Source organism: Anomaloglossus baeobatrachus, chromosome 3 (genome assembly GCF_048569485.1).
Source record: "Anomaloglossus baeobatrachus isolate aAnoBae1 chromosome 3, aAnoBae1.hap1, whole genome shotgun sequence".
In the NCBI taxonomy this organism is placed as follows: Eukaryota; Metazoa; Chordata; class Amphibia; order Anura; family Aromobatidae; genus Anomaloglossus; species Anomaloglossus baeobatrachus.
This window is the reverse complement of record NC_134355.1, coordinates 392,741,869-392,767,120: the sequence shown is the minus strand read 5'-3', so window position 1 is coordinate 392,767,120 and position 25,252 is coordinate 392,741,869. Positions and strand designations below refer to the sequence as shown.

The 25,252-nt window shown below is 45.8% G+C and overlaps 1 protein-coding gene across 1 annotated transcript in view; it reads right to left on the bottom strand.

The window, feature by feature from the left end:
• COL9A1 (collagen type IX alpha 1 chain) overlaps positions 1-25,252 on the bottom strand; it is a 287,994-nt gene that overhangs the window by 30,471 nt on the left and 232,271 nt on the right. The window contains exons 31-36 of the mRNA XM_075338439.1: positions 19,315-19,350; positions 19,172-19,216; positions 8,916-8,948; positions 6,400-6,546; positions 6,246-6,300; positions 1,847-2,035 (exon numbers count right to left, since the gene is read on the bottom strand). Of these exons, the coding sequence (XP_075194554.1) occupies positions 1,847-2,035; positions 6,246-6,300; positions 6,400-6,546; positions 8,916-8,948; positions 19,172-19,216; positions 19,315-19,350 (505 nt within the window). The remainder of the gene's footprint in view (positions 1-1,846; positions 2,036-6,245; positions 6,301-6,399; positions 6,547-8,915; positions 8,949-19,171; positions 19,217-19,314; positions 19,351-25,252) is intronic.

Sequence of the window (25,252 nt, the reverse complement as noted above, 5' to 3'; positions counted from 1 at the left end):
ACTTTGCACCAGTACCATAAATATATCAATTACAGAGGGATTATGCTTTTTCAGATTTAGAGTCAGTCATTTATATTCCATATATCTTCTTCATTTATTATATTTTAAGAGTCATGTATACAAGTACTTGTGTTTAGCATATCTACAGGAGTGACAAACTCATCCTAGACCTTGTCGGTTATCATTAATTCACTACCTTTGTCATATTTATAATTATCTGTTACGTAAATTATTCATTTGACTAATAAACTTTATTTTGCATATGTGTAGTGTGTAGTGTGTAGTTATCTTTTTATATTTATAGCTAATGCATTATCAGTGCTGTATGTGTCACGGTTTTCTCTCTGCTATAGGAGTTTAGTGACAGGTTTTGGGTCTGAGTCTCACTTTCCCCTGTGAGACTCTGCTATTTAAATATGTTTTCCTTTCCTTCAGCAGTTTTAGGGTTAATGGCAGTATTCCTTGACTGCAAGCAGGCCAATTACCATCACAGGTGTTTCCAGTTAGGGTCCACTCCCGGTCCCTTTATATACCTGTGCTACCAGCAGAGGATGCCAGTTATTCTTGATTCATTAGGATTCTGATCTTGGAGGAGGAAGGAAATCCTCTCGTGGAGTTGCTGGTGTTACTGCAATCTGCAATCTCCAGTCCATCCTTAATTCTGCTGCCTGACTGATCCACCTCTCTCCTCAATACCACCCCGCTTCTCCCCTCTGCATGTCCCTCCAGTGGTTCCCAATCTTCCACCGTATCTAATTCAAACTACTAACAGTGACCTACAAATCTGTGCATAATCTGTCTCCTCCGTATATCTCCGACTAATCTCTCACTACACTCCAACACGTCACCTCCGGTCCTCCCAAGATCTCCTTCTCTCCTCCTCTCTCATTCGCTCCTCACGCAACCGACTCCAAGACTTCTCCCGAGCATCCCCAGTCTCCTGGAACCCGTTGCCTCAACACGTCAGACTATCCCCTACCCTTGCAAACTTCAAATGGAACCTGAAAACCTGCCTGTTCAGAAATGCCTACAATCTACAATGAACTCACTTCCGCCCGACCACCGTGCGGAGCTGCCGCCCGACCACCGTGCGGAGCTGCCGCCCGACATCTGTGCGGAGCTGCCGCCCGACATCCATGCGGAACTGCCGCCCGACCACCGTGCGCAGCTGCCGCCCGACCACCGTGCGGAGCTGCCACCCAATCTACACCCCACCTACTGTCTCCTCCCCATAATCCTATAGAATGTAAGCCTGCAAGGGTAGGGCCCTCTTCCCTCTGTACTAGTCTGTCTACTGTAACTTGTATATGTATTTTGTATGTAACCCCCTTCTCATGTACAGCACCATGGAATTAATGGTGCTCTATAAATAAATAATAATAATTAATAATAAAAAATAATAATCTTGGTTTTGACTACAGCAGTCTGTTGTTGTTTTTCCCCCTGTCTGTCTTCCTTTCCCGGTGTGTTTCATTGCAGTGATGAGGCTAACGTCCGTCACCTGACCACTCCCTAGCCTAGGGACCATTGTAGGTGATTTCAGGTTCCGGCTCGGCGACAGGTGAGGAACCTGTATAGGGACTGTCTAGGAGTGCAGGGTAAAGTTGCAGGTGAGTAAGGTTTCCATTTTCCCACTCACTAGTGCTAGGGCCCACCGTTAAAGTGTTCCAGGTGTACACATTGTTTGTCGTGGTGTTTCCCCTGTTTTGTTGTGTGTTTGGCCTCACGCCAAATCTACACTAGTCCATGCATGACAGTATGTGACCTCACCAAAACATACATTACTGGCATAAGAGAAGCGGTCTATCGTATTCATAAAGGTTGATTAGTTAGTATAATTTCTTACCTTTTGGACCTTTAATACCAATTTCTCCAGGAGGACCTTTTAGTCCTGGAAGTCCTCTTGCTCCAATATGTCCAGGAACACCATTATCACCTGGTACCCCAGGTGCTCCTGGTGGACCCGGTCGTCCTGGTAAACCAACTGCTCCAGATTCTGGCCTTCTGAGACTAGCTGCCAAGCTTGCTAACTGTTCTGTGAAACAAAGATGAAAAAAAGAAATTGTTACATAATAATTTTCCTTCTCTTTCTGTAATAGAGATGTACTGTATATTTATTTGATTAAATCACATCAAATCTGTTAGACATTATACTTTAAAGAGGATATCCACTACAACTCCTACTCATTCCCCTTGTTCGATGCAGTAAAAATAAATAAGTCTATACTCACCTGTAGTGCAGCCGCGTTCCAGGGATGTCTAAACTCGTGTTCCCAGGGACATTGTTATGACACACAAGCCCCGCGACCAATCAGCGCCTGGCATCTGTCTCCCTGCCTTCAGACATTTCAGCAGGATGTAAGTGTTGCACTGCCTTCCTGCTCAAGTGTCTGAAGGTGGGGTGAAGCATATGAAGAGCTTCCTTTTCCCTTTTTTCCTCCCTGGGCATCCTGATGATCCGGAAAACGGGCGGAGAAATGCGTTGAAGCGATGCAGTATGCACCATTTTTAAGGGAAGTGATTGATCTACTTATTTATCTTTAATTGTTTGCATAACACTGGACTGGCTTAAGACCAGTTTATAGTGATAGTGCAGCATGTACCATTTTTCAGGGGAAGTGATTTTTTGTGTTTCATGTATGCATCTTTAACTATCTTTACAATGCTAGACTAGACTAGGTTTTAGGACCAATTTTTATGTATGCCACATACATTTGGCTATTGTTTGGATTTAATCACAGCCAATGTTAATATTTATTTCTATATATAGGGGTGATTGATCAATGTGAATTGTGATCACGCCCTGATGGTTTATCAGTATTTATTTGAAATGATTTTTTGATACAATGTAAGACGTATGTACGTTGGCTGTGGTACAGGTATAAATAGTCATCTGTATTAATATTTAAGGGACGTATTATAGTCTGTCATGATAGGGTAAGTGAAGGGTGAGTGAGGGTGAGTCGACAAGGAACGGGGGTGCCTGGTCAAGTTAGGGTGTCCTACCCTCCGTTGACAGGTAAGGCTCAGTCTTAGGTAAATATACAGGGCTATCATACTGATCCCCTTATGACATTGATATTAACTATTGAAATAACCTACTCCACTTCGTTAAACATATATGTGTGTGCGGGTGTTGACCTGGGCAAATTTTAATATTGAAGATTGAAATAAAAATTATGTTTTAGGCCTGCAACACACATCAGTGCCGCCGGCACGTGTTTGTCATTTTTTACACGTACCGGCGGCAAGGAGACACGTTCAGCAATGCTACCCTATTGTAGCAGGCACACACACGTAAAACCACACGGAACGTGTGTCCGTGTGCGTTTGTACGTGTGTGCGTTTTTCAAAGCGCTGACATGTCAGTGTTTTCTCCCGCAGCACGGGTGTCACACGGCCCGCACCCGTACCACACGAGTGTAGTGTGGATGCGGTCCCGTGTGACACGCGCCGGAGAAAACACACGTGTCAGTGAAAAAAAAACAAAACATTAACTCACCTTCTCCAGCCCTCCTGTCTCTGCTGCTGCTGCCTCTTGCTGCCGACCGCCGCTCATTATTCTCATAGAATATTCACTTCACTGCCTGGCAGCAGCAGCAGCAGGGAGACGGGAGGGCTGGAGACCAAGGATCAGCACCACGGACAGCAGCGCAGACATCAGGAAGGACCAGGTGAGTATGTTAATTACCGGTTCTACGTGTGCTATCGCGGATAGCACACGTAGAACACACGTGTCCTGCACGTACCAGAGACACGTACTTATCTGCACGCAACACGCAGGGGAAATACGCGTCTCTCGGCACGTGCGTGATTTTCACGTGAATGTGGGAGAGGCCTTAGGCCTGTGACACACATCCGTGCCGCCGGCACGTTTTTGTCATTTTTTACACGTACCAGCGGCACGGAGACGTGTTAACCAATGCTACCCTATTGTAGCAGGCACACACACGTAAAACCACACGGAACGTGTGTCCGTGTGCGTTTGTACGTGTGTGAGTTTTTCAAAGCGCTGACATGTCAGTGTTTTCTCCCGCAGCACGGGTGTCACACGGCCCGCACCCGTACCACACGAGTGTAGTGTGGATGCGGTCCCGTGTGACACGCGCCGGCGAAAACACACGTGTCAGTGAAAAAAAAAAACATTTACTCACCTTCTCCAGCCCTCCTGTCTCTGCTGCTGCTGCCTCTTGCCGCCGACCGCCGCTCATTATTCTCATTGAATATTCACTTCACTGCCTGGCAGCAGCAGCAGCGGGGAGACGGCAGGGCTGGAGACCGAGGATCAGCACCATGTACAGCAGCGCGGACATCAGGAAGGACCAGGTGAGTATGTTAATTACCGGTTCTACGTGTGCTATTGTGAAGCCCCGAGAACGCTGTGTCGGTGCATTACCTTCAGGGACTCCACTGGCTCAGTCTGGATCTTGTCACAGGTAGGAAATCTTCTATTTGTCGTGACGCCACTCTCAGAATTGCGGTCAGTGGGGACCGCCACTGCAGGTTGAGGGACGCCTGAGGCTGATGGTGGGTGCAGTCAGTTGTAATAGCCTCCTGAGAGTGAGGCAAGCCCCAGGGCCCTGTGTGGGTGTGTAGAACCACAAGGCGCAGAATAACTCCACACAAGCAGGATGTCTTTCAGGGGTTTTACTCACAGTTGATGGCAGGGTGAGTAACCCGGGCGTAGCTGGGATGAACCAGGCTGGAACCAGGTATCCTTCAGGCTGACTTATGATGGTGACTACCGACTCGCCTTCCTTAGCCCTTAGTGGTTTGGGGTAACCCCGACTTTTAGTCCCTATGGGGGTCACCCAGGGAAGTTGCTGAAGCCTCTCTCCCCTTCAGTTGCCGTTTGCTTGTCGCCTGGACCAGATCACTCCAGCTGCTAGCCTCCTGTGAACTATGGGCCCTAACTGTGGCTACGTGGCTGCGGCTTTTGGGTGTTGTGGTGTGGGCTTTGAGGGCCCCACACCGGCAGGTTTAGCAAGGAAAGGTGGATCTATCCCCGCTCCGGGATCTGCCGCCCGTTTGGGCCTGGTACTCCCTAGCAGTCTCCTTACTTCCCACTCCGTGCTCTCTCTTTAGCTGAAGATGGATTTCGGGTAGCACTCCTAGGTGACCGTTCTCCCCCGTCGGTAGCCACTGCGCGGGCGCTGTTAGACTGCAACAGCCCCAGGGGTCTGCTCTCCTCGGAGCTCCCTGGACTCTGCCCTAAGCCGGCTCACTGCTCCTCCTCTCCTGTTCTTGCCTACGCCACCTAGCAACCAGGCTCTCTTACCACACCCCTTGAGTGGAGATGGAGGCTTTTGGCCCCCTCCACTATTCCAGTGGAGGTGAAGGCTTTTCCCCCTCCTGGAATCCCCAGGGGTCCTCTCAAAGGTACATGTGTGAGACCTGATCACTATGCGCCTGTGTAGTCACACCTCGGTCAGCCTTCTGGATTACCTGTATTGTACTGTCCCCAGCATGGGTGCAGTACTCAGTGGTGCCTGACCAGGTCAGGGGCGCCACACTATCGCGGATAGCACACGTAGAACACACGTGTCCCGCACGTACCAGAGACACGTACTTACCTGCATGCAACACGCAGGGGAAATACGTGTCTCTCGGCATGTGCGTGAATTTCACGTGAGTGTGGCAGAGGCCTTAAAGGGATTTGTTTTGTTCACAGTAAAACAGATTTTTGACTATCCCAACGCTATTTGGATTTTGGTTAGCCTGGGGTGAAGGAAGCCATCACTGATTGGTCGCAGGGCCCGTGTGTCATACATAGCAAAGTCACGTGGGCCCCAGGAACATGACTTCAGACATTGATGGAACTGCAGTCGCACCAGAGATGAGTATAGTCCTATTTTTTTTTCTGGGGCAAACTATGGGAATGAGAAAGGATTTTCCAAGTAGTGGACAATCCCTTTAGGATTGAATATGATTCATCTTCATATTCTTTCATACACAAAAACTGGTGTCTTCCAAAAAGGAGTGTTTCCAGTTTAATCATAGTTGTAGCAGTAGAAAGGGCAGATGTACCAGTCTTACCTAGGTACCTGAGGAGATATAATGGCTCTTCTTCCACATAAGAATCATTATACATGGCGCAAGGTAGGCAGAAGATGGGAGAGTTCTGTTATGGTTTTTGTATTATGACCGAAAAGTTTTAAGATACTCTACAATGTTATACAGTTTAGTGAATTGAGGCTGAATATGTGTATATAAAGAATTTATATGCCTGATGTAACCTAACATACCTTGTAAAACTCTCATGCAGACTTGCTTAATGTGCTGGTCTGTTGGTTCTCTACCCTAAAAATTAAAGAAAATAAATACAGTTGATAAAAGCAGAAAAATACATAAAATATAAAAGGAAAAGATATAATTAAAACCAAGAAGACAATCACTTACTGATGGGCCCTGACTGCCTGGTAACCCTGGAGCACCTTGTTCACCTTGCATGCCACGTGGGCCAGGAGAACCTTGAGGACCTTCTACACCTGGTAGACCCCGACCACCTTCTGGACCACGATTACCAGGTTCTCCAGGATTTCCAGTCTGTGCATAAACAGATCTCAATTTGTATATATAATACATATATAAGACACTAAGGCATTTCAAAATCCAACATGAAAACACAATAATTATACAATAGCCTACCGATATAAATTAGAAATTAGAAGAATATGCTACATTAGCTAAGAACTCACCTGAACAATTTATAAACGATTTTTAGATAGTAGTTTTAAATGCCAAAAGGTGGCACATTATGTCGTATGTCATCTTTGGTTGAAAAATTGCAATTTTACATGATTCACATCATTTGTGAAATGTCAGTGGGAAAATGGACATAGATAGCTGTGCAACTAGATCTAAGCCACATTTATGGATTGGAAAAAAAAACTAGAAAAAATTGCTGACACTTCATAAAAGGAAGGCACTTCTTAGGAAGTGTTGGCAATTTTTTGTAGTTTATATTATGGAGCCATGTCCTTTGTCTGCGCACTCCTCCCAGTTATTTCAGGTGTTTTTAAGTTGCCTTTTGCAGGCTCTATTGTAGCCCATATAATACTACAGTTTGGACAAGAGGCATAGCATTTAAAGTAGGACCCAGATGAGATTTACACCTTGACGTTGGTATCTGGGCACAAGTAAATTTGGCCACCTTTATTTGCTAAGTAACTCATATTTTCCAAAGAAGTTTTTTCATGTTTTCTTGGCAGTAATGCGTATTCACAGTCCAATATTCACCATCTACAGTCTTGTTTTTTCTCCTTCCCTTTACTTGAGCTCAACTGCAAGTTTTCAATATTTATGGATTGGTCATCAAGAATTATAAATTATGAGAAAGATCATGACTTTCAGGTAACAAGAAAAGGAAAAAAATATTGCAAAAATGTACCATATTTATCAAATATTGTGCAACACTGATAAATTTGGCGCAAGTAAAAGAAACATGGCCTCCAGAAAAACGGATTTCAACCATTTCTACCAAGATAAATTGCCCCCTTATTACTTTACAAGTTGTAGTATGAAAGTCTAAAAATGTAAAAATGTAATGAATGATTTTATTTAAATGAAACGTGATTAACTAAGTGAAACTTTGAAGAAATATATCAACCATCAATTTGATATACTGTTTTATTAAAGAATTTATTTTGCCATATAAATATTTTTGTGTGTACTCTCTTAATTATTGTAAAAAGATCACCTATAATAGTGGAATTTTAAATATGTATATAATGTACAGCATCTGATATAATAGCGCTTAAACGTACTGTGTTAGATTAACCCAATAAAAGGGGTTGTATCTTAAAGACAAACCCTGTCCACATGGCCTACTAGTTAATATTGATGTCATAAAGGGTGATCCTATGCTTAGGACCCCATCTATAAGACAAAATGTGAAGTCATCCTACAAGAATGCCACTTTAGAGTCACCTCTGTAATATTTCAATAGCAAAGTGAATGTCTGACTGGCCACTGTGTTCTTCAGCCAAATTATTACATCTCCTCCTGGACTTGCTTCAGCACCTCTGATGGCAGGCGTTGCCATATTTATTCTGTGAGAGTTACTAGTAATAGATCATATGTTATGGCCAATATCACTGAGCACGTGCACTCAACCTCTTTGGTCGACCATAGCGAGGCCTGTTCTGAGTGGAACCTGTCTTGTTCTGCTGTATGGTCTTGGCCACCGTGCTGCTGCTCAGTTTCAGGGTCTTGGCAATCTTCTTATAGCCTAGGCCATCTTTATGTAGGGCAACAATTCTTTTTTTTCAGATTCTCAGAGAATTTGTTCACATGAAGAGCCATGTTGAACTTCCAGTGACTAGTATGAGAATATGTGAGTGATGACAAAAAATTTAACACACCTGCTCCTCATTCACACCTGACACTTTGTAACGCTGAGTCACTTGACACCGGGGAGAGAAAATGGCTACTTAGGCAAAATTTGGCCATTTTCACTTAGGGATGTACTCACTTTTGTTGCCATTTGTTTAGACATTAATAGCTGTGTGTTCGATTTATTTAGAGGGCACACCAAATGTACACCATTAGACAAGCTGTACACTGACTACATTGTATCAAAAGAGACATATCTTCAGTGTTATCCCATGAAAAGATATAAAAAAAAATTACAAAAATGTGAGGGGTGTAATCACTTTTGTGATATACTATACGGCATATCTCATTTATTGGGCTGATACTTGACATGGGAAAATATTAACAAAGTAGAGCACTTAACAGGTAGAAACAATGCTTTTTAAAAAGCTGAAAAAAATGTGTGTGAATAAGGGTGAAGCACATAATACAATTGGTGACCATTACATACTATTAGTTTGGTACGTTTTTCTTAGTAAATTGTACAAGTATTGTTATATTAATTTACTGTGATATTCTGCAAGTAAAACATTACTACTTACCGATCCCTTGGGGCCTGCACCTCCCACTTCACCCTACATAAAAAGCATTAAATACCAGTAAATACATGCCATATGTTATTCTGTAGACTGTCTATAGAGCATACACCAACCGTGTAATGGTCCACTGTAGGAGAAGATTGGTCACATACATATAGTAGACATGAACACCTTTATGCTGGTAACCCATTAAGACACATTGTTGACCTGTACCTGCTTTATAATATAATATAACCACAGTACAATTACTCATGAATTATATTATTACTATAGGGGGCAGTCTACCAGCTCATTTGTCTTTTCAGGCAATTGCATAGAGAACAAATTCAAGTTGAAATTAAACTTTTCTTTTTTAGGTTGCAATAAATAATTTATGAGGAATCAAGCAATTACAGACAAGTAAGCCATGACTACTGGAAATTGAAGTTTAATTCTTATTAAAACCAGATTAATTAGATTCTGAGATAAACTAATTCATCTAAATAATTCTATAATAAAGTATATAGCATAGTTTCCTAAGACTTTTCTCATTAGCATAATATGGTGACCAATGGCCATCCACAGTAGTCACACTCCAGGCCAAAAGTAAAAAGATAAATATTTTAAACTGCTATCAGCTTCTTTGCCAGTTCCACAACAAATATATACGGTACTGTGCAGAGTTTCATGCTAACATCTAACTATCAGTGTTATGGTATTGTCAAGTGTATATATGCCAGCAATATGCATTTCTGTACCACTGAGGATTAGAGTTGAGCGCGGTTCGTGGTTCGTGGTTCTCCAGTTCGCGGCTCGAGTGATTTTTGGGCTGTTCGAGATCGAACTAGAACTCGAGCTTTTTGCTAAAAGCTCGATAGTTCTAGATACGTTCGAGAACGGTTCTAGCAGCAAAAAGCAGGGCTTTTTACAGCTACAGTGAGCAGGAGCCATCGCTGGCAGCCTGCCACAAGCTGGTAACCAAGATAAACATCGGGTATCCAAGCAAAGCGCTTTGGTTAGTAACCCGATGTTTATCTTAGTTACGTGCAGGAAGCCCACACTTTCCCGCTCAGCTCGCTCCACCCCCTCCTGCCCGCGGCATGTACACATACATACACATACACAAACACACACACACACACATCCACCCGCCCGCCCGCCCGCTCGCTCGCTCGCTCGGCTTACCTGCGGTGATGAAGTCCCGCCATCCCGACCTCAGCGCTGTCACTGTCCTCCATGGCCGCCGCTTGTCACATCACCTCTCGCTTCCGACCCGAGACTGACACTGGCGGTGACGTCACGGACCTCTCGCGATACTTGATGTGAAGGCGCCGGTCATTGACCTCAGTGACAGGGGCTGTCAGTGTGCTGGAGATCAGCGCAGGTAATGTACCTCGCTGACAGCAGCACTTGTCATGCCCTGCAGTGACCTGGGCTGACCCATTGATGTTAGCTCAGGTCACTGCACTGCTCTCCCAGCCAATGGGGAACATCCTGCTCTTCATTGACTGGGACAGTGTGCATCGTCATGGCAACCCCTTGGATTTCACCAGACCTGGATTTGTTTTTCAATCTAATAAATTGGTTAAAGAGGGAATGTTTTGGGGAGTGTTTTTTCAAATAAAAATGTGTTTGTCGTGTATTTTTTTTTTATTACTGACTGGGTTGGTGATGTCGGGTATCTGATAGACGCCTGACCTCACCAACCCCAGGGCTTGATGCCAGGTGACATTACACATCTGGTATTAACCCCAAATATTACCCCGTTTGCCACCGCACCAGGGCGCGGGATGAGCTGGGGCGAAGCACCAGGATTGGCGCATCTAATGGATGCGCCACTTCTGGGGCGGCTGCGGCCTGCTATTTTTAGGCTGGGGAGATTCCAATAACCATGGACCTCCCTAGTCTGAGAATATCAGGCCCCAGCTGTCTGCTTTACCTTGGCTGGTGATCCAATTTTGGGGGACCCCTACGTGTTTTTTTTTTTTAATTATTTATTTAATTTAAAATAACAGCGTGGGGTGCCCTCAGTTTTGGATTACCAGCCAAGGTGAGGTTGCCAGCTGTGGTCTGCAGGCTGCAGCCGTCTGCTTTACCCTAGCTGGCTACAAAACTAGGGGGAACCCTATGTCATTTTTTTTTTCATTTTTTTGGCTAAATACAAAGCTAAGCACCCCTTAGTGCCACATGAAATGTACCAAAGGGTGTTCCACTTTTTCTCCATTTTTTTCTCCACTTTCTCTCCACTTTTTCTCCACTTTTTCTCCATTTTTTTCTCCACTTATTCTCCACTTTTTCTCCTCTTATTCTCCACTTTTTCTCCACTTTTTCTCCACTTTTTCTGCTCTTATTCTCCACTTTTTCTCCACTTTTTCTCCACTTTTTCTCCATTTTTTTCTCCACTTTTTCTCCACTTTTTTCTCCACTTTTTCTCCTCTTATGCTCCACTTTTTCTCCTCTTAATCTCCACTTTTTCTCCACTTTTTCTCCACTTTTTCTCCACTTTTTTCTCCACTTTTTCTCCTCTTATGCTCCACTTTTTCTCCACTTTTTCTCCACTTTTTCTCCACTTTCTCCACTTTTTCTCCACTTTTTCTCCACTTTTTCTCCTCTTATTCTCCACTTTTTCTCCACTTTTTCTCCACTTTTTCTCCATTTTTTTCTCCACTTTTTCTCCACTTTTTTCTCCACTTTTTCTCCTCTTATGCTCCACTTTTTCTCCTCTTAATCTCCACTTTTTCTCCACTTTTTCTCCACTTTTTTCTCCACTTTTTCTCCTCTTATGCTCCACTTTTTCTCCACTTTTTCTCCACTTTTTCTCCACTTTTTCTCCACTTTTTCTCCACTTTTTCTCCACTTTTTCTCCTCTTAATCTCCACTTTTTCTCCTCTTATGCTCCACTTTTTCTCCACTTTTTCTCCACTTTTTCTCCACGTTTTCTCCACTTTTTTCTCCACTTTTTCTCCTCTTATGCTCCACTTTTTCTCCACTTTTTCTCCACTTTTTCTCCACTTTTTCTCCACGTTTTCTCCACGTTTTCTCCACTTTTTTCTCCACTTTTTCTCCTCTTATGCTCCACTTTTTCTCCACTTTTTCTCCACTTTTTCTCCTCTTAATCTCCACTTTTTCTCCACTTTTTCTCCACTTTTTCTCCACTTTTTTCTCCACTTTTTCTCCACTTTTTCTCCTCTTATGCTCCACTTTTTCTCCACTTTTTCTCCACTTTTTCTCCACTTTTTCTCCTCTTATGCTCCACTTTTTCTCCACTTTTTCTCCACTTTTTCTCCTCTTATGCTCCACTTTTTCTCCACTTTTTCTCCACTTTTTTCTCCACTTTTTCTCCTCTTATGCTCCACTTTTTCTCCACTTTTTCTCCACTTTTTCTCCACTTTTTCTCCTCTTATGCTCCACTTTTTCTCCACTTTTTCTCCACTTTTTCTCCATTTTTTTCTCCACTTATTCTCCACCTTTTCTCCTCTTATTCTCCACTTTTTCTCCACTTTTTCTCCACTTTTTCTCCTCTTATTCTCCACTTTTTCTCCACTTTTTCTCCACTTTTTCTCCATTTTTTTCTCCACTTTCTCCACTTTTTCTCCACTTTTTTCTCCACTTTTTCTCCTCTTATGCTCCACTTTTTCTCCACTTTTTCTCCACTTTTTCTCCTCTTAATCTCCACTTTTTCTCCACTTTTTCTCCACTTTTTCTCCACTTTTTCTCCACTTTTTTCTCCACTTTTTCTCCACTTTTTCTCCTCTTATGCTCCACTTTTTCTCCACTTTTTTCTCCACTTTTTCTCCACTTTTTCTCCTCTTATGCTCCACTTTTTCTCCACTTTTTCTCCACTTTTTCTCCTCTTATGCTCCACTTTTTCTCCACTTTTTCTCCACTTTTTTCTCCACTTTTTCTCCTCTTATGCTCCACTTTTTCTCTACTTTTTCTCCACTTTTTCTCCACTTTTTCTCCTCTTATGCTCCACTTTTTCTCCACTTTTTCTCCACTTTTTCTCCATTTTTTTCTCCACTTATTCTCCACTTTTTCTCCTCTTATTCTCCACTTTTTCTCCACTTTTTCTCCTCTTATTCTCCACTTTTTCTCCACTTTTTCTCCACTTTTTCTCCATTTTTTTCTCCACTTTCTCCACTTTTTCTCCACTTTTTTCTCCACTTTTTCTCCTCTTATGCTCCACTTTTTCTCCTCTTAATCTCCACTTTTTCTCCACTTTTTCTCCACTTTTTCTCCACTTTTTTCTCCACTTTTTCTCCTCTTATGCTCCACTTTTTCTCCACTTTTTCTCCACTTTTTCTCCACTTTTTCTCCTCTTAATCTCCACTTTTTCTCCTCTTATGCTCCACTTTTTCTCCACTTTTTCTCCACTTTTTCTCCACTTTTTCTCCACTTATGCTCCACTTTTTCTCCACTTTTTCTCCTCTTAATCTCCACTTTTTCTCCTCTTATGCTCCACTTTTTCTCCACTTTTTCTCCACTTTTTCTCCTCTTATGCTCCACTTTTTCTCCACTTTTTCTCCACTTTTTCTCCTCTTATGCTCCACTTTTTCTCCACTTTTTCTCCACTTTTTTCTCCACTTTTTCTCCTCTTATGCTCCACTTTTTCTCCACTTTTTCTCCACTTTTTCTCCACTTATGCTCCACTTTTTCTCCACTTTTTCTCCACTTTTTTCTCCACTTTTTCTCCTCTTAATCTCCACTTTTTCTCCACTTTTTCTCCACTTTTTCTCCACTTTTTCTCCACTTTTTCTCCACTTTTTTCTCCACTTTTTCTCCACTTTTTCTCCTCTTATGTTCCACTTATTCTCCACTTTTTCTCCACTTTTTCTCTACTTTTTCTATGGTCGGTCTACCCATTAGCTCTGCCATGCATAGTGTAGCTCTACACCTACTGCACATGTTACTTTATGATTGACATCTCTTTCGTACCAGAGCTGTCTAAGTCTACTCTGACCCCATATTTGTCATTACTATATTGTCCTTGTACTGTATTATGACATTTGTATCATGTGTTTCATTTCTTGCTGTGTTGCAATTTTTTTGCTGCATCCCAATTGTACCTCTACATTGTTCGAGTTTATGTTATTGTTCTCTCACTCTTATGTGATACTGATTATTGTCATTTTTCATGATTACATGCAGATAAGTCCAATCTGACGAAGGCTCAGGCCGAAACGTCATTTGTAACTTGTTTTGGACAAAAACATATATGCTTATGAAAAAAAAATTTTCTTAATACGGACCAATAAAGAGTGATTTTGCATTACTATCCGTTGTGACTTACTGACTTAGTCTGGGAGATATAGAGTGCCGAGGTTACTCACTAATTTTATCTATTATTACTTCTGAGCACCTATATACCAGTGAGCAGAGCTTCCTCTACAGTAGTTCTCCTGATTAGGCATGCCCTTACCTCATGAGCAGGGCATTGCAGCTTTGGTAGCAACCATTACGACATGGACTCTGCTGCTGTGGACCCGGGGAGAGTGAGTGCAGATTCATTGCACCCACACTCCTCACATGAAGGGTCCGCACTCCTAGAAAATGGGGGATACGTTCCCTGAGTGTCTCCCCCCCATATTCTAGACGGTCCAGAGTCGTCGTGGGACCCCTTTATTTTTTTTCTTACAATAAATTGGTGAAAGAGGAAATGTTTTGGGGACTGTTTTTTCAAATAAATTTCTTTTGTCGATTTTTTGTTTTTGTTAGTACTGACAGTTTATGATGTTGGGTATCTAATAGACGCCATGACATCACAAACTGCTGGGCTTGATCTCAGGTGACTTTACAGCTAGTATCAACCCGATTTATTACCCCGTTTGCCACTGCACCAGGGCACGGGATGAGCTGGGGTGAAGCGCCAGGATTGGCGCATCTAGTGGATGCGCCACGTCTGGGGTGCCTGCGGCCTGCTATTTTTAGGCTGTGAAGGCCCAATAACTATGGACCTTCCCACCCTGAGAATACCAGACCACAGCTGTCCGCTTTACCTTGGCTGGTGATCCAATTTGGGGGGTCCCCTACTTTTATTGTGTAATTATTAATATTTATAAAATAATTATAAAAAAGAGCCTGAGGGGACCTCCACATTGGATCCCCAACCACGGTAAAGCTGCCAGCTGTGGTTTTCAGGCTACAGCCGTCTGCTTTACCCTAGCTGGCTATCAAAAATGGGGGGACCCAACGTAATTTTTTTTTTTTAACTATTTTTTAAATAGAAAAAATTAATGGGCTTCCCTGTATTTTGATTGCCAACCAAGGTAACGGCAGGCAGATGGGGGTGGCAACCCATAGCTGTCTGCTTTATCTGCGCTGAGAATCAAAAATACCGCGGAGCGCTACGTCATTTTTTTAAAGATTTATTTTTACAGCACTGTGATGTCCAGCAATCAAAATACAGGGAAGCCCATTTTATTTTTAGTTATTTAAATAAATAATTAAAAAAAATATATGTTAGCTCCCACTGCATTTTTTGTATTGCTAGCTAAGGGTAATCCAAGCAGCTACTGGCTGCTAACCCCCACTGCTTGGTGTTACCTTCACTGGCAATGGAAAATCCAGGGAAGCATTTTTTTTTTTTTTTGCCAAAAAGCTACAAAAAAAGGACGTGAGCTTCGCCATATTTTTGTATGCTAGCCAGGTATAGCAGGCAGGTGCTGGAAGAGTTGGATACAGCGCCAGAAGATGGCGCTTCTATGAAAATGCCATTTTCTGAGGTGGCTGCAGACTGCAATTCGCAGCAGTGGGGCCCAGAAAGCTCAGGCCAACCGGTGGTGCGGATTCCAATCCCAGCTGCCTAGTTGTACCTGGCTGGACACAAAAATGGGGCAAAGCCTACGTCATTTGTTTTCTAATTATTTCATGAAATTCATGAAATAATAAAAAAAGGGCTTCCCTTTATTTTTGGTTCCCAGCCGGGTACAAATAGGCAACTGGGGGTTGGGGGCAGCCGTACCTGCCTGCTGTACCTGGCTAGCATACAAAAATATGGCGAAGCCACATAATTTTTTCAGGGGGCAAAAAACTTCTGCATACAGTCCTGGATGGAGTATGCTGAGCCTTGTAGTTCTGCAGCTGCTGTCTGTCTGTATGGAGAAGAGCAGACAGCAGCTGCAGAACTACAAGGCTCAGCATACTCCATCCAGGACTGCATGCAGAAGTTTTTTGCCCACCAAAAAAATGACGTGGGCTTCGCCATATTTTTGTATGCTAGCCAGGTACAGCTGGCAGCCACGGGCTGCCTCCAACCCCCAGTTGCCTATTTGTACCCGGCTGGGAACCAAAAATATAGGGAAGCCCGTTTTTTTTTAATTATTTCACTTATTTCATGAAATAATTAAAAAACAAATGACGTGGGCTTCGCCCTATTTTTGTGTCCAGCCGGGTACAACTAGGCAGCTGGGGATTGGAATCCGCAGCACAGGTTAGCCCGAGGTTTGTGGGCGCCTCTGCTGCGGATTTCAGTCCGCAGCCGTCCCAGAAAATGGCGCTCTCATAGAAGCGCCATCATCTGGCGCTGTATCCAACTCTTCCAACAGCCCTGGAGCCGGGTGGCTTGTTGGGTAATCATGAGTTAATACTGGCTTTGTTTTACCAGCCAGTATTAAGCCAGAGATTCTTAATGTCAGGCACGTTTGACCCGGCCATTAAGAATCTCCAATAAAGGGTTAAAAAAAGACACCACACAGAGAAAAAATACTTTAATAGAAATAAATACACAGACACATTAGAGACTCCATCTTTATTACCCCCTGTCACCCCTCCACGATCCTGCTCTTCTGTCTTCTTTCTTTCTAGTGTAGTAGTAGTGACGATTGTAGTGAGGGGCATCACTTGGGGCTGGGGAACCTCCATCCTAACTACAATGCTCACTACAATCGGGAAGCAGCGTGCAGCCTTCACTCCGTGAGTGATCACTGCTGGCTGCTAGCGGTAACAGCGGTAACGCTGACAGACGCGTTACCATAGCAACGGTGCTCCCGGAGCCGCGGTTAGCGGTGACGTCACCGCTAACTGCGTTGCTATGGCAACGGTGATCTCCGTTAATGACCGGCTGTGTCAGCCGGTCCCTAACGGAACGGGGAGTCGACCGTGTGCTAGAGCATGTCGCCGGTACACGGCGATACACATATGTGCACCGTGTACCGGAGAGATGCACTCGCAGGTCCTACATGACGTGTCATAGTCATGTGACCAGTCTGTAGCCAATGAGATAATAGCCACGTGACTGGTCACATGGCTATTTTGACGTCACGATAGGTCCTGCTTCTCTGCTGGCAGTGCAGGTCACCGGGAGGATTCAGCGATCATCGGATGGAATAGCGGCAGGAGACAGAGTGCAGAAGGGATCGCGAGGACCGGTAAGTGTTATGGCAATGTTTATTAACTGTTTGTGTACATTTATAATGCATTTTTATGTGTTTGTGATTGCCTCCCATTATAGCCTATACGTTCGAGTTCGGTTCGTCGAACGTTCGACGAACCGAACTCGAACGGGACCCCCGTTCGGCGAACCGGCCTCGAGCCGAACCGGGACCGGTTCGCTCATCTCTACTGAGGATGCAATATGATGATATACAGTGCGTGTAGGGTATCAAATACAGTGTTTCGTGAGTAGACAGTCGTTAAAGGGGTTGACACCTTTATCTTAACAGATGTGTTGAAGAAATGGTTTTGTGTATTTATATATAATTATTACAGGTTCTTCTCCTGTACTGTACAGCAGCAATGGAGACAGGTAAGTATAAAAATCAATATAATTTCAGTGAATGTGTGTCCTCTGGAAGGTGTCACACAGATCACATCAGTGTGCAGTCCAAGTGACATCCATGTTGCCGGCATAAACAGATATGTCATCGTGTGGCGCACATGGACACATGTTGGCTCCATACGGACACACTGTCCGTGTCAAAACACAGACGTGTGAGCAAACCCATTGATTTTATTGGGTCTACATGTGTCCGTGTCTTTGGTATGTGTGGAAATGGATTTCACACGTACCGGAGACACGGATCTGTGAAGGAGGCCTAAGACGGGGAAGGGGACTTAGAATTAAAGCACCACTCCAGCGGTGCAATAAAAACAAACACTGGAGTGGTGCTTTAATGGACAGTAAACTGACCCAATAAGCAATTTGTCATACAGATGTAAAGTCTTTGTGGAGATTGCAGCCTGATACAGACCAGGCTTGTGCATGTCACTAGTGTTGACCTGTACCTGCTTTATAGTATAATATAACCACAGTACTATTACTCATGAATTATATTATTACTATAGGGGGCCAGACCAGGCTTGTGCATGTCACTAGTGTTGACCTGTAACTGTTTTATAGTATAACCACAGTACTATTACTCACAAGTTATATTATTACTATAGGGGGCCAGACCAGGCTTGTGCATGTCACTAGTGTTGACCTGTAACTGTTTTATAGTATAACCACAGTACTATTACTCACAAGTTATATTATTACTATAGGGGGCCAGACCAGGCTTGTGCATGTCACTAGTGGGCCGCTGTGCACACAGTTTGTGGCTGTGTGACCAAGTCACTTTCCTTACGTAACCATTACTCCCAACATAGTTCAGATATAAACTATTTCTTTTATCTTCTAAAACAGTATTCTTACAAAATTTCCATAAGGCTGCAAGTCCTCAGATCCTGTAAGATCACAGGCGTCTTATGCTGCAGCTTCCACCTCACATTTATGACTTCAGGGCACAAAAAGAAGATACTTGGTTATCTTCCCCTGTCAGCCAATCACAGAGGTGGTCATAAAGCAAAGTCTGTGATTGGCTGACAGGCAATAAGGCCAGTACCAGGGGGCGCTCTGAAGCTATATCCCCCTTCTTACTATACAGCGTTATCCCTGCTTTTTCTAAGTGCAATTTAGTGGCATAGGCAGGAGCTGAGCAGACTGAGGTAATCGATCCCTGATGCTTAGCATGAGTGACTTCCTCATTCACTTCAACGCGTTTCCATGGATATGACCAGCGCAGCATCAACTCATCAATGCATGAGCAGGTGAGGGAAGGGCCCTGTCAGCTCAGCTGCAGCATATCCGTTCAGCAGATCGGCCCCTGCGTCTCCTGTTAGCACTGAAGCTGCCGCCGGCAAAATTAATCCCCATATGTTTTAAGATCGTTGGGGGTCCCCTCCCGCTCAGGGACCCCGTGCAGCTGCACCAACTGTGCTGGTGATATGTCCGCCACTGGATACATAAATAGATAGATAGATAGTAGAAAATGAAATCTGCCCATGTACAGTAATTTTCTTACCAGTTCACCTTTGTCTCCACCAAATCCTTCTTCTCCTGCACCACCCTGCATTGAACAGCATACAGTTAGACCCCCATACAATAATTACTCTCAGTAGATGCATCAATTATTAACAAATACAGTATTTCAACTACAAATCTTACCTGTTCTCCTTTGGGTCCATTCTCACCAACTCCACCCTAAAGGAACACAAAGTATATTTTAATAAAGGTATATAAAAGATTATCAGATGACAGACTACTGTAAACCTGTATGTAATGAGATGCTGCAGTTGATGAGACTCTGCCTTTCCCATACTTGAGTGACCATGTGTGTCGCCCTGGGCAAGCCAGGGGACACAGGTCACACACCATCACACCCTACATCCCAGCTAGGAACACCACAGCTAACCAAAAATCCTTGTTGCCTTCCTCCAGAGGCTGATGATTCACACCAGGGGGTGGGCCAGGCGGTTGGCTCCACCCACCGAGGAGTTCACAGCTCTGGAGGCGGGAGAAACCAGGCAGTTAGAGTTCGAAGGGAGAAGTGGAAGGAGAGAAAGCTCAGGGAAGAGCAGGAGTGAGGAGCTACGGACGTCAAGGACAATAATCATCCCCACATCCAACAATCCCCTTTCACTCACGGGCAAGGAGTGCCGCTCGAGAAACCCCCGGGATCCGGCCCACCGCTCGAGCCACCACTGAGCAGCAGCCGCCGGACCCAAGCAGAAGGGGTGAGCGTGGTGTGCTGACACCCTCCTCCCCGCCCGCGACAACTTGGCGTCACGAACAGGATCTTACCGCTCTGCCGTCTGGTAGAGGTGCGCCTTGTTACCACCGGAGGTATCCGGCAGAAAAATTTCAGAAGCCGCCATCTTTGGCGCGAAAAGTTCCCGCTCGAGCGTCTTCTCGAGTAGTGGAGGCGCGAAGGCCAAAACCCCGCCCCGAGAGAGGAGGGGCCGGAAAGAGCTAAGGGGGACGCGATGGCGGCTGGACGCATGTAGCTGCAGCTATAAAAGCAGGGACGCCAGGACTCTGCAAATATACCGTTCCTGGAAGTAAAGAAGAAGCCATCATGTGGATGTCGTCCCGCGACACCGTAGCCCCCGCGCCTGGAACCGCGGTGTGGGTGGAGATCCGAACCGCGCAGCTCTACCAAAGGCTGCAGGTCAGGATGCAGCTCCTCATGGAGGAGTGGGAGGCCGACATGGCGGACGTTATAGCCACCGTGCACCGTGCAGAGACGCGAGGAGGAGGCGGAGAAAGGGAGGGTGAGTGACCCACGTCCCGATGCCCTTGAGGGGCCAGTCATCGCGGCTGTGGGGCCCGGTCCAAGCCCTCTCCCCCCGCTGCCTCCCTCGCCACCCGTCCCGGAGGCCGTGACCCCGCCACTAGGCCTGCTACCACCGCAACCGGTAGCAGTACCCAGCGTCCCCGCCCAGGCGGGCCGACCTGTAGCCAGAGCCCGCGGCACACCGGAGGTGTTACCGTGGAAGACTCCGAAAGTGGAACCGGAGGCATCCCCCGAAAGATCCCCCGAGCCGGAGCCGATGACCCGCTCCGAGCCGAAGGCCCAGCAGCGGAAAGCCCCTATGCCCATCCCCCACACCTCGGCTGAGGTAGCGCCGGGTTGTGGCTGCAAGGCAGCGCCCAAGGCCAAGACACCGCGGGACATGCCGCCCAGATTTCTGACAGTGGGCAACGTCCAGGATGTCCTGCGGGGCCCGACCCGTGCGCCGGCGCTGGCGGCAGCGCCGTATTGGGATAGGGAGCCGGTACCGCTGGGCCTGGAGATCGCCGAGAGGGAGCGGAAGAAGGCTGAGCTGGTGTCCCGAGCTATCCGGGAAAAGGAAAATCTCTGCCAGGCCACGTTCCGTGTCCGGGGCCCGTTGTACATGGGGCAGGTGAGGCGGTTTGATGTCCGCCGTGGCTATGGGTTCATCTATGAACCGGGCCTGGAGGCCGAAGTGTTTATAGCCCGGCGGGATGTGAATGCCCACCTGCCTGAAGAGCATCCCGGCCGCAATCTGATGCCGGGTGACATCGTGCAATACACCCGGTTCTTTGGGGAGCGGGGGTGGTTCGCGCTGGACGCTAAACTAAAGGGCAGCCCAGAGGCCCGAGCGAGCGCCGCGCCCCCTCCCTTGGAAGGAGCACTAGAGCCTGAAGGCCTGGAGTAGGGCAGCGGATGCCCGTTGCACCGTCCCCGTTGGGACCACCAGTCAGCATGTTTACAAGTTTGTTTAAAAGTTTGAAAGAATGATAAGAAAATGATTACCAAAGTTTCACCTGATTTACCGTGATTTGCAACCGGCTGGAGCCGGCACCGTTGTCCCTGTGGGGACCGTTAAAACGTTTTGCATGGAGGACTATCCATGGACAAGCCCGTGAACTTGCAGGGCAACCACAAACGTTAAGTGGCTTGTAAATAAGTTGTTTACCGTTACCGTTTTCCGCAGTGCCGCCTCCGGAGAGGCAGGTTGGAGGGAGGGCCCTGAGCAGAGCAGGCTGGGGCCCAGCCACCAAAGGAACCGGTGGCTACCCTCTGGAGGGAAAGGACAGATCCCGCTCGGGTACCGTGTGCTGGACTGTGGGTCAAGGGGTGCTGCCTGGGCTTTAGGGGCAGCATCAGGGCCAGGTTGCTTGGGTGGGAGAGAGCGGAAACCGTAACCGTAAACCGTTATGCAACGTTAAAGAAATGTGCCTCCCGTCTTGGGAAGAGTTATTATTAAAAATGTAAATATGTTATATTACTATGTTATCTTTTTCAGAAAAATAAAACCGGTGTTGGACGGCAGCCCGCGGACGGTCTGCATTTTGCTAAGGGGGAATGTGTCGCCCTGGGCAAGCCAGGGGACACAGGTCACACACCATCACACCCTACATCCCAGCTAGGAACACCACAGCTAACCAAAAATCCTTGTTGCCTTCCTCCAGAGGCTGATGATTCACACCAGGGGGTGGGCCAGGCGGTTGGCTCCGCCCACCGAGGAGTTCACAGCTCTGGAGGCGGGAGAAACCAGGCAGTTAGAGTTCGGAGGGAGAAGTGGAAGGAGAGAAAGCTCAGGGAGGAGCAGGAGTGAGGAGCTAAGTGAAGGAGTAAACAAGTAGTGAAAGTAGAAAAGTGGTAAAGGAGGAAAGCAAGTGAGGTGACAGGAAAGAAAGAAAGCCTGAAGGGTCCAGCTGTGTGTAGGACCAGGTCAGCAAGGTCAGCAACGGCGGTGACTGTCTTGAGGGGGACCGTTTGGAAGTTCCTGGAAGGACCCCGTAGGCTGTGTGCCCGGCGGTCTGGAGCAGTGTTCCGAAGGACAGTCAGCACCAGGGCAGGGGCCTCTCGGACCCCGGCAAGGCTTGGAGTCGCCATAATTTGCCGAATCCGTCAGTGAAGGGGACGTAGATCCCCCAACAGCCAAGTCCCGATCGAAGGCAACAGCCCAGACAGTGTAGAAGAGACACCGCCACCGCCAAGGCACCCGTTTCTTAGGGCCAGCGCCTGCGGGCAAAGAGTAGAGCTCCCCCGGTCCAGCTTGAAGCCGGGGAGTGGATTACCGGTGGGGACCCATCGCAACCAACAAGTACACAAAGGTGCTAGGAAAAGGGACATCACCGTCACCTACTGGGAGAGCAAGTGCAGCCGTCCGTGGGACCGTCTATCCAGCCGTATGGTTTACCGTAAAAACTGTGTCAACGTCTCAGGCTGAGTGAGTACCACGGTGCCGCAAGGCACAGCGCTGCCCCCGCGTCCCTGCGCCCACCAGGCCCTGCACCTCCCTCACCATCACCGGGCCCCGGGATCACCAACCCCTACCCACGGAGGGGCAACGCAACACCTGGCTGCTCTGCATCACCATCCCCGGGAGCACCGTATAGAGCAGCGGTGGTGAAATCACCACAACCGTGGGTGGCGTCACGGACAATAATCATCCCCACACCCAACAACCCCCTTTCAGTCACGGGCGAGGAGTGCCGCTCGAGAAACCCCCGGGATCCGGCCCACCGCTCGAGCCACCACTGAGCAGCAGCCGCCAGACCCGAGCAGAAGGGGTGAGCGTGGTGTGCTGACACCCTCCTCCCCGCCCGCGACACATGCTGCAGATCTAGACCTGTACATTTTGTAAGACAAACAGTACGACTTGCATTAGGAGGATTTCTATTTTAATCCAAAGCTGATAAGAAATAAGATTTTCCAAGTATGATAAGGTCAGACATTTTTCAGTAATTGCTGACAACGAGACTGCAAGTAATATGCTGGTTTTATAGCAATATTTACTATGTTTGTATTATGCAGAAAATGGTTTGTTTTCAGTCACAGTTTGCAAATAAATACAAAAAGAATGGAGAAGGAGTCTCCGAATTTCAGAAGATTCAGTTGAGATAAATGGATTAAGTCCCAGGAGTTGAGCTACATTTGAAAATATTCCAAGCATCCTACAATTACAAGGAGAAGTTCTAAGCATGTATTTGCATATGTTTACTAATCAGTGCAGTCAGGAATTGCCAGCGCTGGATTAAAGCTACAACAGTCTAAATTCCGCAAATCAAACAAATGTAATTTTATTACAAATCCCATGTTCTTTCGCAGCTGCATAGAACACACTTTGAAAAGGTAATAGAAAATTAAACAAACTAAGGCAAATAAATTGGAAAAAAAAAAGACCTGTCAGAGTAATTACATAGAGAGTGCGTGATCTGACACTATATAAACAAATGACTATTAGTTGTGATGCTACAAACAAACAGTTTTGGCTCTAGGGAGTCGGGTCATTTGTAACACAGATCACATTCAGCTTTTACTAGTCATTAAATATAACAAAGCCAGCGCCAGCTCATCATATTAAATGGAACCTGTAACCTCATAAAACGCTATTTACCTGTAGCTATAGGGTTAATCTGCAGGTAAACAGTGTTACAATGCTGCCTGGTCAACTTACTGAAAGTGTGACTATGGGGAGAAAATGAACTTATGTCCCCCTTCAGTTATGGGGCAGATAACACCGGTGACACACATGACGTCAGAGTCCCAACACAGGTGACTCTATGACATCACTGGGCCGCTTCACTTGTAACAGGACTTTGGTTGTGCTGGTGAATTCTCTAAGATGTGCTTCTAGATGAGTATATAGTATTTATACTTATACCGTGTGTGATTGAGACTACTGTGCGGGCATCATACTCTCTGGGGACCTGTGGGGCACATCTATGCTGAGTGAGTGGTCGATCAAAGTGCCAGGGCCACCGCTCACAGTATAGTGAAATGAGCAATGAATAATATGGCCGCTCTCTGTATTGCTCTATTAGGCCGGAATCACCCTTGTGGGAGTCTCGCGCGAGTCTCGCATCGCATCACCTGGCATAGCCTAATGCTCTCCGGACAGGACTCAGCTGCATAGAAATACATGCTGCCATCCCACTCCTGTCTGGAGAGTGTGCGGCCGTGCCGTGTGCTGCAATGCGAGACTCACGCGAGTCTCTTGCAAGTGTGATTCCAGCCTAAGTAAAAGCCAGCAGCTTGTTGCACAAATAAGTTCATTTTCTCCTGGTACACACACTGAATGCACACTATTACTGACATGGTGAGCGTGCTGCTGACTCCTACAGAGCCAGTGTGCACATGCAGGAACAGGCATTTAAGTTTAGCCAGCAATTCCTGTGAGTGAGTGCTGTTAACATAAGCTCAGGCAGAGCACACATCGGACAGTGTATCAAGACATTGGCATGCTATGGTTCCACTAAACCACCCTTATTTTCATATAGATTAAAAGCACTAAATGTATGTTACTGTTATGAATTTCATAGGGGCTAACTACCTTATATGTGTTTAAGCAGTTGAATTTCCAGTACGGGGGTGACAGACTTCCATATACTCGAATTCCTAAATGCTAGCGTAATGCATTGACAACTAGTATGTAGAGAGTATTGTAGTGTTGCCCGATCAGTGCAACATCCCATAACTTTCATATAAGGCTACTGAACATTTCAGATTTAAACAATATGTCTATTAATTTGTCAGTGTTCATAAGTTATTTTACAGCAGATGGTAGCCTGGCATTCATTCATATAGACATACACTGTAGTTATAATGTAGTCTCAGATTTACTGTACA